The 14,095-nt window shown below is 36.3% G+C and overlaps 1 protein-coding gene across 3 annotated transcripts in view; it reads left to right on the top strand.

Moving 5' to 3' along the window:
* PPP3CB (protein phosphatase 3, catalytic subunit, beta isozyme) overlaps window positions 1–14,095 on the top strand; it is a 58,494-nt gene that overhangs the window by 12,240 nt on the left and 32,159 nt on the right. For all 3 annotated transcript variants that reach the window (XM_006887537.1, XM_006887539.1, XM_006887538.1), the window contains exons 2-3: window positions 9,522–9,722; window positions 10,704–10,828. In XM_006887537.1, coding sequence (XP_006887599.1) covers window positions 9,522–9,722; window positions 10,704–10,828 — 326 coding nt within the window. The remainder of the gene's footprint in view (window positions 1–9,521; window positions 9,723–10,703; window positions 10,829–14,095) is intronic.

Raw genomic sequence — 14,095 nt, forward strand, 5'->3', positions numbered from 1 at the left:
AATCAGAACTGGCTTTGACAAGCACTGTGGCATTTGGACAAGAACAAACTGGGAGGAGGGTAGAGAGAATAGTGCAACAATGAATGAATGGAAGCCCAAAATCTCTGTAAATGTTTATGAAAATTAATAAAATATAATTTAAAAAAAAAAAGAAGCAGACTACCTCACACCCTATACAAACCCAAAACAAGATGTAATCCACCCCCCCCAAAAAAAAAGTGACACAGTATCAGTGGATTTCCTGAAGCCAGAAAGTCTGATGGAACTTTCTGACACAGAATTCAAAAGAACAATGATTGACTATTTTCAATGGGTAAAAGACAAACTTGAAGAATTAGAGAACTGAAATCAAAGACCAAGAGGAACTTAAAAAGACATTGCAGATAAAACAGATGAGGCTTAGAGGCTCTGGAAAAACATAAACCACAATCCAGAATATGAGGATCAATGTTTCAGATGCTGTCAACATGTTGGGAGGGACATATGAACAGAGTTGAAGAGCTTGAACACAGAACCAGCTATATAGATAATAGAATTTTCACCACTGATCTGCAGAGCAGAATCAAAAAGGAAGGAAAAAGAAGAAAGCTTAATAATAATACGGGATGCCATCAAGAGGAATAACATGCACATAATCAGAATCCCAGAACAGGAAGAAGCAGGTAAAGACATCTGGAAAGTTGTGGAAGAATTACTAGAAGAAAATTTTCCAGGCAACATTTAAGAAATTAAAAGTATCTGGAAGATTGTTTTCCAGCCTGTATGAAGTAGTAGTAAGATGGAGTGTGGAAAGTAGACATGGTTAAGATCACAAGGGATCTCATATACCACATTTTAAGGTGTAAAAATTGTATTTAATGAAGACAACAGATTATTGAAGTTTGAATTTTCTAATACCTTCTAAATATTGTAGCACATAGACAAAACTGAATATTGCTGTAGTTGTAGGGTAAAAAAAATAATAAAGCTTTGATTCAGTAGATCTGAGGCCCAAAGAATCAAAACGTCAGTAAGTTATATAAGACCTATTGGCTAGGGGAGCTCTGGTGGCCTAGTGGCAAGGAGCTGCAGCTACAATCCCAGAGGCCCACGGTTCAAATCCACCAGATGCTCTGCCGGGGAAGGAGGGGCAATCTCCTCCTGTACCAGTCAGATCTGATTTGACGGTACACGCACACAAAAATAATAAAATAACAAAAAGAAAAAGACCTATTGGCTATGTCGGATGGAGATGAGGGAGACATCTAGGGTTGTTCCCAGATTAGTTGGATAAATGTATTGACTTTAAAGACCATCTCTTTCATCTTAGGCCTATTAAGTTTGAGCTATCTGTGCAACAGTGAACTAAAGATACTTGACAGTTGAGTGTGGATTAAAGTTAGAGGTTGAGATATGTGTTGCAGACCGAGGGTAAAGTATATTAATAATTAATGCAAGACAAAACACCAAGAATAAAATAAAACAGCATAAAAAAACAGGGCAGCAATTTGAATCAAATGAAGCACCACAAGCCACACCTATCTGTATTTTTTTTCTTTTTTTTTTTTTTCTATCTGTGTATTTATTGAGAGTTAGGAGAAGCAAATCATAAAGAGAATTCTATTGTAAAGGAAGCCAAATTTTTCTCTATTGCCAGGAAGGAAATATTTCACATGTATTAACACTCCCTCAGGGGGACCCTAGCTGTCTCTTGTCTGCAGGAAACAGCTCATATCCTGTCATCTGTCACAAGAAGAATTCCAACTTAAAATTTTGTGATTCCTTCAATTCCTGAGTGAGTGTATAGTTTATCATATAATATTTGGTATGAAATTTGGCTTCCCACAGATATGCACTGGAGTGATTTTTGAGTGCTCAAGATAAAGACAATAGGTGAAGCTTTGAATATTATAGAATTAATTCAGAGTACTAGAGAAGAGAGCCAAGGGCATACTGACAGATGAAAATTAAAGATTGCATGAATTCTAGATTGCAGTTATTTAAAAATCAGGAAAAGGACTAGAGTTCATTAAATAGTTTAGTCAGGTATGACCAGAGAAGTAGGAGGAAATCTTGATGTGATTTCAAGAGCCTAAGAGTTATGAGAGTTCCAAAGTAGACTGAGAACAGAAACCGTATATGAATTGAGAGAAATGGATTAAAGGTGGGAAATGAAGATAATGATATAGATTCATTTATAAAAATAAAGGGTAAAAATGGCAGAAATTTACCTAAAGCACTTGCTGCAGTAGGTCAAGGACTGCCTTCTTCAGTATGGATTGAAGCTCAGTATCAAGAAAACAAAGATTCTCCCCTCCAGGCTGATTGGCGGCATCATGATAGGTGAAGAGATTGAGATTGTTAACAGCTTTAGTTTGCTTGGCTCCATCATCAACATTCTTGGTACCAGCAGCCAGAAAATCAAAAGAATTGCCTTGGAAAACTCGGCTGTCAAGGACATCTCCAGAGTACAGAAGGGCAAAGATGTCAGTCTGAAGACTTAAGGTGAACCTGATCCAGACCATGGTCTCCACAATTACTTGCTGTGCACCAGAGAGCTGGACAGTGACTAAGAATGATAGAAGGATGATTGATGCCTTTGAGTTGTGGTGCTGTCGAAGAATATTGAATATACCATGGACTGCTAAGAGAACAAACAGATTTGTCCTAAAGAGGGTGAAACCAGGCTGCTCCTTGGAGGCAAGGATTCTGAAGCTTCCTCTGACATACTTTAGGCATGCCGCAAGGAGGGGTCAGTCCTTGGAGAGGGAGACTGTGCTTGGGAGGGTGGAGGGACAGTGCAAAAGAGGAAGACCCTGGATGAGATGGATTGACTCAGTGATGGAGGAAGTGGGATAGAGTAGATGGCTCAGGATAGAGCAGGGTTCAGAACTGTTACACATATAGGGTCACGATGAGTCAGCAGCGACTTGATGGCACATAAGAACAACAGCATAAAGCAGTGGTCTGACTCCATCAGCTGCTCTGTGGAAGAAAGATGGACAGTCTCCTGTTATTTAGAGCTTCTGAAGACCCGCTGGAGGACCTCCTATAAGTCAGTTCTGACTTCATGGCAATGAGTTAAATAAATAGGGTATAGGGATACAAAAGAAGAGCTACTTGTTTTGGTTGCTTTCAAGACTGCAGAGATTTAAGTATGTTTATCTGCTCAAAGGAAAGACCCAATAGAGATTAGAGATAAAAGAAACAGAGTAGCCATAGGTAGAAGGCAGGTGGCTGAGGTAAGGAAGTGGGGCAATGTTATTCAGGTGAAAATGCTCACTATTGGAGGAATTATTTCTTCACTGAGATGGGGAGATAGAAGTAAAGGTAAATACTGTGGATGAAGAGGGACAAGAAAGTGAAAGGAATATATGGCTGGGGCATTACCTGTATGACAGCATTCTGGAATAAGAGGTGCATTGTAATGTGGACTGGGGGAGGGGAAGGGAAGGAAGAGGGAGGGAAGAAAATGTGCAACAATGGATGAATTAAAAAAATATTTTAAAATGTGAGAATAATCACAGAAGTGAAAATAAAAGTTATAGCTTTGGAGAAGGAGTGAATTTTGGGGCTTGAAGACCTTAATTTTCTCATTAATTAGATTCATAGTTCTCATTGACTGCTGAGTAAGAGATAAGATGTGTGAATTGCTCAAGGATGATGTAACCATATGAAATGCCCATTGAGAAAAACAGGAAAGGACAAGGATTAAACCATGTAGAGGAATTGCTAGAGAGTGTCAAGGGCCAGCCAACAAAAGATGAACATGAATAGAATTATCATTGGACCTTTTTGATGATTTCAAAATACCTACGTTTGGGTACTAATTTATCAGAATATTGGAAATGTGCCTAACAAACTGTAGAGGGACAAAGGAACAATACAGTTCACATGCTATTTTAAAACTTGAGTGGATGGTAGAACAACTTCAAAATTTTAGAAAGTAATGGTGGTCAGAAAGGATTGATAAGGAGCTGAGAAAGTTCTTGACACGGTGGAAAATCGGATATCAAAGGGATCATGTAAAGAGATTAGAGTTCTGTGGCCAAGGCTGTGTGGAAAATTGGAGTTGAATACAAACCTCCGTTCCTAAGCTTTGGATGGGTCATGAATAATGGTGGGACATAAAACACTTGTGAGTGAAGAACATGAGTTTAGGATGAATATGCGAGATGAGTAGGAGTTTAGTAGATAGTAGAGAGAAAGTAGAAGCCCTGATGATGTAGTTTGTAACATCTCGGGTTGCTGACCAAAAGGTCAGCAGTACAAATCGATCAGCTGCTGCCAGGGGGAAAGATGAGCAGTCTCCTCCTATAAAGATTTATAGCCTTGGAAACATGATTGGGGGTTGCTATGAATCAAAATTAATTTCATGGTGGTAAATAAAATGATATGAAGCTAGAGGTATGAACCTTAAAAAGGGAAACATTTTCTTCCTCAGCAGAGTGATGACGTGGAAGTGCCTGTGGGAAGCCAGAAGAAAACTAAAGTCTACATTACTGAGACTAGTATGGTATGGGGATTTTAAAAGATCCACTTTGTTTGTTTGTTTGATTATTTCTTTGTTTAAAAGATCTGTCTGCTTTGAAATTATGAGAAAGTGATGTTTTTCAAGAAAATCAAAGTTGAAGACAGCTTTTTGGTGATAGGAAATGGAGAAGAGTACCTATGGCTACTCTGTTTCTTTTATCTCTAAGTTCTATTGGGTCTTGTCTTTGAGCAGATAAACATACTTAAATCTCTGCAGTCTTGAAAGCAACCAAAACGTGTGTGTGTGTGTGTGTGTGTGTGTGAGAGAGAGAGAGAGAGAGAGTATGATGAATGAGACATAGTGAAGTAAAGAAATAAAGAGCAAAATCTAGAAGCACATGGCAGGATAGACTTTATTTTGAATAGTTGTCAAAGAATCTCAATGATATTTTAACGTTCTTTCACCTAGCTAGCTCAGGTGTTAGAAGACATTACAGGGATAATCGTTTTCAGCCTTTGTTTAAAGATGGAGTCATAGATCTTAGAACATTTCTACCCCCATACTCCCTCAGTCCTCAGTCAGTCTGTATCCCTGATTTACTTTTCCAACTTCTTAAATAAAAACTTAAATTTAAGGCCTTTTTTTGTAACCCGTCATTAAATATGAGTGAAAATACTGGATGATTGTTACTGATTCATTGTAAATATACACATAAAACTGTTCATGTCAGAACTTGTATGAACAGAAATTTTTAAAGAGAACAGTTTGGTCAAAACTGTTGTATTGCTAAATAAAGTTTTCTAATACTGATAATTTGGGTGCTATTACTGTGATTTTGTAGTTATGTAGATAGTTCTAACCCTGCATTGTTGCTGAACCATTTCCAAAAGTAGCAAATGGTCTCAATCACTAACGTATGGAAGAAAGTTCAAGATGCACTTGAAAGCATTGTAAAAAAAAAAAGGTCCTAGGAATTGATGGAATAACAATTGAGGTGCTTTAACAAACAGATACAGTCCTGATTGTACTCAGTCACCTGTGCTAGAAAACTTGAAAGGCAGCTACCTGGACAAACCACTGGAGATTCCTATTTGTTCTCATTCTAAAAATTGGTTAATCAATACAGTGAAGAAATTATTGAACATTAAATTGAGTACCACTTGCAAGTAAAATCTTGCTGAAGACTAAAAAACAATTGGAATAGTACATTCACAGAGAACTGCTGGAAATTTCAGCTGGTTTTGTAAGAGGTACTTGAGTGAGGGCTATTATTGCTGATGTCAGATGGATCCTAGCTGAAAACTGAGAATATAGAAAAAAGATTTACTTGTATCCAAGGAGAGGGTGGAAGCAGAGGGATGAGGATGTGTGGGGCGGGGGTGTTTGTGAATAATCATGGAGTTGTACAATTTGATGGAGAAGGTGAGGAAAATTGGAAGAATCTAGTCTGAAAAAGAATGTATTCAAATTTGTAAATAAATTAGTATAAATAAATAAAAATTTACCTTTGTTTTATTGAGTGCATATGACTTTGCATATGGTCACAATAAATTATGGAAAACATTGAGAAGAATACAATAGAATTCCAGAACACTTTTTGTATGTATGCAAAATCTGTACATAGACAAGAATGGGTTATTCAAACAGAACAAGAAATGACACATGGTTTAAAATCAGGAAAGGTGTGTATCAACGTTGTATCTTTTTCCCATCCTTTTTCATTCTTTGTGGTGAGCAGATAATTTGAGAAGGTATTATGTGGGGGAAAAGTGCCCTTAACATTGAAGGAAGATGACTCAACAACCGTCTTGTGCAGATAATACAACCTTGCTTACAGAAAGTGAAGGCCTCTTGAAGTATTTCTTGAAGATCAAAAACTACAGCCTTCAGTATGCATTATTGCTTATTGCTTAGCATAAAAACAAAAATTCTTACAACTGGGCCAGTAGACAACATCATGATAGATGAAAAGATTAAAGTTGTCAGCAATCTAATATTACCTGGATTCACAATCAACACCCATGGTAGCAGAAGTCAAGAAATAAAAAGATGTGTAGTATTAGGCAAATCTGCTATGAAGGACCTCTTGAAAGTGCTGAAGAGTAAAGATGTCAGTTTTTAAGACAAAGGTGTTCTTGACCCAAACCTTGGTATTTTTTTCAAGTGCATTTATATGCATGTGAAAGTTGAATAATGAAGAAGACATAAGCCTTTAAATTATATTGGATAAGAGTCTTGAATATCGCATAAGCTATCTGAAGAACAAACAAATGTGTTTTAGAGGAAGTGCAACCAAGATTTTCCTAGGGGCAAGGATGGTAGAACTCTGTTTCACATATGTTGAGCTTGTTGTCAGGAGGCACCAGTTCTTGGGAAAGGACATCATGTGGGGGAAAGTAGGTCAGTAAAAGAGAAGAAAGACCCTTAGTGAAATGGACTTTGATAAATGTTGATAGTTGTAGAGGGGCTTCAGGCCTTTTCTTCAGTGTTGATATGAGTTGTGCTTGACTTGAAGGCAATCAGCAACAGGGACTGCAAATGACCTTGAGTATGGCAGAAGTTGTAAAGATGGCATAGAATAGGGCAGGGTCTTGATCTGTTGTTCGTGGGATCACTAGACATCTTAGTTGGCAAGATGACACCTAACAATAACAGTCTCCTACATTGTTAGTCATTAGAGTTGTTAGCTATTGACATGGTTCTGAGTTTTTCTTTTCACAATACAGAATAGCAGGGAAAATAGTCTGAAAATACAAAAGGAAAAAACTGGAAGAGCAGGAAATGTAAAAGTGGAATTTTTTTTTAAAATCCTTGCTCCACAACAAGATAAAGGTAAATAATCCATTTGAAAAATGGGCACAGGAGATGAACAGACGATTCACCAATGAAGACATTCAGATGGCTAACAAACACAAGAAGAAATGTTCAAAATCCCTAGCTCTGAGATGTAAATGAAAACAACCATGAGATTATCATCTCACTCCAGTAAGAATAGCAAAATTTAACAGAACAGCAAACATCAAATACTGGCAAGGTTGTGGAGAAACTGGAACCCTTATTCACTGCTGGTAGGAATGTAAAATGGTGAAACCACTATGGAAGGCAGTACGGCAGTTTCTCAAAAAGTTGAAAATAGAAATACCATTTTGACCCAGCCGTTCCACTGCTGGGAATTTACCCTTAAAGAAACCATCACCACTACCCAAGTAGATATATGCACACCCATGTTTATTGCTGCTTTGTTTGCAATAGCAAAGAGCTGGAAACAACCCAAGTGTCCATCAACAAACGAATGGATAGAGAAGCTCTGGTATATTCACACAGTGGAATACTATGCTGCATTGAAAAACAAGGAACTCATTAAGTATTATAAAAAATGGATGACCCTGAAGGACATTATGCTGTGTGAAATATCACAGTCACAAAAGGATAAATATTGCATGGTGCCACTGCTGTAAAACAGGTCTGACATGGTTAAGGGAAGACAGAAAAGGAGAAGAGGAATGATGTATATTGCTTTGAAACAGATGAGGGAGAGATCTTTTTAAAAGGAATATATGAATGAGTATTCGCGTTATTACAGAAGTCCAGACTGAAGGCTGCATAGTGGAGTGAACTTGGGGGGGAGGGATTGCATAACAAGGAAAGAGTTTTTCTTTTGCTTATCAAGGAGAATATTTGGGGGGAAGGGGTGGGCAGGGAGAGAAGTGCAACAGTGAATGACTGGAAATCCTAAGTCTGTAAACTTTCATTAAAATTAATAAATTTAAAAATTCCTTTAAAAAATGGTATTTCTAAATTACTAACTAGTGGGTAGGGAGTTGTGTTGTCAACCCAAAAGTATTTGGCTATTTCATCTCTATCAATAAAAATTTATTTTCACAATGATAAAAAATTTTTAATGTCCTTACCAGGAAAATAAGGAACTGGTGGTACAGTGAGTAAAACAACCCAGCTACTAGCCAAAAGGTTGGTGTTTCAAACGCACCAGTTGTTCCCCCTAGAGAAAGATGTGGCAGTCTGCTTCCATAAAGTTTAAAACCTTAGGAACCATATGAGACAGTTCTTATTACTCTGTTCTATTAGGGTCAGTATGAATTGGAATCCAGTGGCTGTGAGCTTGGGGTTTTGTTTATTAATAAAGTAACGAAACACCTTAACATTCAAACTTCTGTAGTGGTAAACTATTGTTATTTTTAGGGGGTTGGGGGTGTGTGTGAGAGAGAGAGACATTTAAGGTGAAAAGAAATATACATTTTCTAAGCTCTGCCAAAAAATGTTTTGCTTACAAAAAAAGACTTAATCTGGAGAAAACTTTCAATTTTATGAGACAATTCATTCCTTTAATCTCAATAAAAAACATGTTTCTATATTAGGGACCTCTCTAAAGTACTCAAGAGCAACAGTGTCTCTCTGGAGACTAAGGTGCGCCTGATGCAGGCCATGGTCTTTGCAATCGCTTGTTATGTATCAGAGAGTTGGACAATGACTAGGGAGGACAGAAGGAGAGTGGATGCCTTTGAGCTGTGGTGCTGGAGAAGAGTACTGAATGTGCCATGGACTGCCAGGAAAACAAACAGATTCATCTTGGAGTGGATTAAACCAAGCAACTCCTTGGAGGCAAGGATTCTGGGGCTTCATCTGACATACTTTGGACATGTTGCCAGGAGGGACGGGTGGGACATCATGCTTGGGAGGGTGGAGGGATGGCGCAGGAGGGGAAGACCCTCTATGAGATGGATTGATTCGGTGACTGGGGTAATCAGGATGGGTGTGTCAGAGGCAGTGCGGTTGGCACAGGATAGAGCAGGGTTTAGGCCTGTTGTGCATAGGGTCGCTATGAGACGCAAATGACTCGACGGCACATAATAACAACAACACATGCAACTTAACAAAAAATTACTCTCTTCTGCACTTTATATATTGAATGCCTCTGTATCCAGCAAATGACCAGAAAGGAAAAAATCCTGCTTTTCAATGTTTGCTCATATTTCTCTAGATCTTTCAAGTAATTTCGTATTGCTATGTCAATAGTGATTTCTCTTTTCATTAATTACAAACATTTCAGCCGTCCCTTTCCCCCCAACACATCGCTTGACATCTGAAGAAGTATTTGATATGGATGGGCTACCCAGAGTTGATGTTCTGAAGAATCACTTAGTAAAAGAAGGTCGAGTAGACGAAGAAATTGCACTTAGAATTATCAATGAGAGTCCTGCAATCCGTCAGAGAGAGAAAACCATGATAGAAGTAGAAGCTCCAATAACAGGTATAATTATTTATGGTATGATTATGATTTTTATAAAATGACGTCTCAATATAAAGCATTTTCCTCTTTTATATCCTAACACTCTTTGGAGGCTCTGGAAGTACAGTCTGTAGAGACTTGCACTGCTGTTAGAAAGCATGTGTTTCTCTGACAGTTTGAATCCACCTAGTGTTCTGAGGGAGAAAGATGGGCAGTCACCTCTTGTGTGATTTACAGCCTCAGAAACCCAACCAATAGACGGTCAGATGTGAATTGGTTCCCACTAAACAGCAATGAGTTTCCATTTGAGATTATGACTTGTACTAAATTAATATTATATGGTCATTATCTTGAATTTTTTAATTATTTTTTATAATTTTATTATTTTTGCCTCTCCAGTGAGCAAATAATCGAAGTTCGGAAGTTGTTCTAATATACTTTTGTAAAAGATTCTCAGTTCTCACCAGATGCTCTGCCGGGGAAGGAGGGACAATCTCCTCCTGTACCAGTCAGATCTGATTTGACGGTACACTCACACAAAAATAATAAAGAAAAAAAAGATTCTCAGTTCTGTTGGGTGTATTTCTGTTTACTGTATCAACTACTCACTTTGCTTTCAGTCATTAAGGACAAATACTTAAATGTCATTTAAATTACAAAAAAATGACTGTTCCATTCAAATGGAAATTTTATTGCCACAGTTATAATTTGTCATCCTAAAACTTGAACATACACTTGGTTTAAGGTAGAGGAGTTTTATAATTGAGACAACAAATTATCCCTGACTGCAGATTTTGGTCTTTGAACTCCAAGATGGACTACTTTATCTTGGTTTCAGATCTTGAACACATGAACAATTGGTTCATCCTTATTGTAATGATTCATAGATTATTTCCTTTGATAACATCGATAACATTTATAGTATATCTTAAAGAAATTAGAATTAAAGTAAAATATGTTATTTCAGAGTTCATTTTATATCTCATAATCTTCTTGTTTCAGTGTGTGGTGACATCCATGGCCAATTTTTTGATCTGATGAAACTTTTTGAAGTGGGAGGATCACCTGCTAATGCACGCTACCTTTTTCTTGGCGATTATGTGGACAGAGGATATTTTAGTATAGAGGTAATGAACGTCCCTTGTCATTTGTTTTGCTCTTACATGTTAACATAGATGATGTCCATTAATTTCTAGTAAAATAAGTTGCTTCAAGTACTTGTGTTGGGTTTTTCTTTAAAACCTCTTCTATTTTGAGTTCATTTGCTTGTGTGTTTTTTAAGCCACTATTTCTTTCTCTTCTATGTTTCAAACCAGTTTTTTTCTTTGTATTCTCTGTTTATATTTTGATTGAATTTAATGATATAATTACCATTTTCCCCCCCAGTGAAAATAATGAGCAGATTGAGAGGTCTCTGTTGCCTGCCTAATAACCCAGCGGTCCAAAGGAGTTAGTAGCACTACTCTTCCATCTTGTGTTTTAGAACATTAATCCATGTGAAAAAAGACTAATTGAATTCCCTTTAAATAAAAAAGCATATTTTAATATCTTTATTGTTTATGCTTTAGAGTTTCTCTTTAGTAACTAAGATCCAAATAGAATCTTTGTGTATATTTAAAGTATTTGTTGTAAAAAGGAGGCAATAAAAATAACCTGTTCATTATCGTTTAATAGTATATAATTGTTTTTGCTCCTTTGTTGTAAATACATGAGTAAAATACTGTAAATATTCAAGTCTGTATTTTCTAAAGTATGCATCTCTTTTAAAAAATAAAAACAGAACCAAATTATATAATATTTTTCTAGAACTTTCATTTTTCATACATCCCTGCAGTTGTGAATGTCTTTCTGAATTAGCAAATATAAATCTACAGCAGCATTTTTATTATCTGTCTTGTATTCATTCCAACAACTTAATGAAACATAATTAATCAAACTCTTATTTTTAGAAACTTAGAATGCTCTCAGTTTTTCCCATTATAAACAATAACTTCTGTGAACTCTACTATTCATATATATATCTTTGAATATCTCCCAGATTCTAGACATCGATACACTGGATGTATGCTTTACCCCTGTATATTTTTAATAAATATTATTTTGAATATGTAATGTATGCCAACCATATTCTAAGCCCTTAATACGTATTGATTAATCCTCCCAGCAGGGCTGTAGTGTTACTTTACTCATTCTATAGATGAGGAAACTGAGATTTAAAGAGGTTTAATAACTCTGCAAGGTCACAGTCAACTTAACTATTCATAAATGGTATACCTAGGCAGTGCTATTCCAAGGCTATGTTCTCTTAAACACCTCTTTGTGAACTCTTAAGCACCTCACTCAGTAGATATTGATACATACCTGGTGGATTTTTTGTGGGTTCCTCTTTTCAGATCCCCCTTTTGAGTGTTTTCAACATAAGTTCTTTTCCAAGGTATGCTTTCTATTGGGAAGGGAGTTCAGGCTGTCTTGCCTGCTTCCATTAGGAATTTTATTATCCTGAGTTGTTCTTTCTGTGGTGGTCTAGTGTGTAACATGTCGTCCTGCTAACCAGAAGGTTGGTGGTTTGAATCCATTAGGCACTCTGTGGGGAAAAAGGTGGGCAGCCCCCCCGTAAAGATTTACAGCCTCAGAAACCTATTGGAAGATTGCTGAGTTGGATTCAGCCTAATAGCAGTGAGATTTTTGAGAGCTGTTCTTTCCATTCTTTTTTCATTTTCACCCTTGCCCCCCAGTTCGACCATCTTCCTTGAACTATATCATAGTTTCAAGAAAGCCAGTATAATTTGACACATATAGGACATTTGGTTAGTAATTAAGCATGCTTATGCGTATTGAATCATTGTTATATTGAACTGTAATGTGTAGCTGACTCACTTAATACATTTTGTTATGAAAAGAAAACAATCAACATAAACAATAGAAGAATGTTGGGTTAAATATGACTCAATATTATGAATTAAATATTATTGTTTCTTTTCTTTTTTCTTGTGAACTAAGGTGTAAATAGTTAACACATTTCTATATAACTGTTAAATCCAGTTCTATATATAATGTATGTAAAAATTTTCAATATAAAGTTTATTTCATTTTATAAATGCTTGTATATGCCATACATATTTCCAAACAAAATAGTCTTTTTCTTTTTTTAAACAAATGAAACATGAGTCTGTCTGTGTCTTTGGTCATATTCATTCATAGCAAAGCATATGTTGATGTAAGTTTCTCTGCTGCACAATTTTTAAATATTCTTTATTTAAAATATTTTTCTTAAAACCTGTTTATGTAATAGGTTTCTACTTTATGTAAGACAGTATTTATAACTAGGAATTAACAAAAACAGTGTAACATTGAGACCATTATCCTTATTAGACCAGTATGATAAAGATTGAGAGTAAAATCCTGACTTCATTACTTAAGAGTTTTGTGACTTTGAAAGAGTTACTTAATTGGTCTCTGTTCCAATTTCTTTATTTTGTAAAATAATGATAATATTAAATGCTTCCAGATTGAGGAATAATTGATGGGATTTAGTGTTTGGCACATTATAAGTAATTCGTAATTATTAGCTGCAATTTTTTAACATTTTTAAAAATTAATTAAAGAGGACATGCCAGTTTGGTAATTGTTTTTATAATGAGCATTTTGTAAATCTGTAATAATTAAATAGATTATTTGTCTCGTTAATTTAACAAGCATTTATTGCTCGTGTATTTCTTGCTGTTAGAACATTACTTGCTAGTTATTTTTTCAGTAGTAGAAAAGCAGAAGTGCAGAACAACTATGAGATGTCATCTCACCCTAGTAAGAATAGCAAAATTTAACAGAATAGCAAACAACAAATGCTGGTGAGGTTGTGGAGTAACTTGAACGCTTATTCACTGTTGGTGGCAGTGTAAAATGGTGCAACCACTATGGAAGGCTGTATGGCCCTTTCTCAAAAAGAAATACCATTTAATACAGCAATTCCTCTACTGGGAATATATCCTAAAGAAACCATAACCACCACCCAAGCAGACCCATGTTTATCGCAGCTTTGTTCACAATTGCAAAGAGTTGGAAACAACCTAAGTGCTCATCAACAAACAAATGAATAGAGACGCTGAGGTATATTCACACCATGAAATACTATGCTGCATTGAAAAACAAGGAACTCATCAAATACTATACAAAATGAGTGACCCTGGAGGAAATTATGCTAAATGAAGTATCTCAGTCACAAAAGGACAAATACTGCATAGTGCCACTGTTGTAAAATGGGACTGACATAGGGGTTAGAGGGAGACTGAGAAAGATGGGATAAATTATACATACTGCATTGAAACAGATGAGGGAGAGAACTGTTTAAAAGGGATACGTGGTTAGGTATTATTGTCATGACAGGAGTCCAGAAC

This window comes from Elephantulus edwardii, unplaced genomic scaffold, assembly GCF_000299155.1.
Source record: "Elephantulus edwardii isolate Elephantulus edwardi_28Jun2011 unplaced genomic scaffold, EleEdw1.0 scaffold00058, whole genome shotgun sequence".
Taxonomy (NCBI): Eukaryota; Metazoa; Chordata; class Mammalia; order Macroscelidea; family Macroscelididae; genus Elephantulus; species Elephantulus edwardii.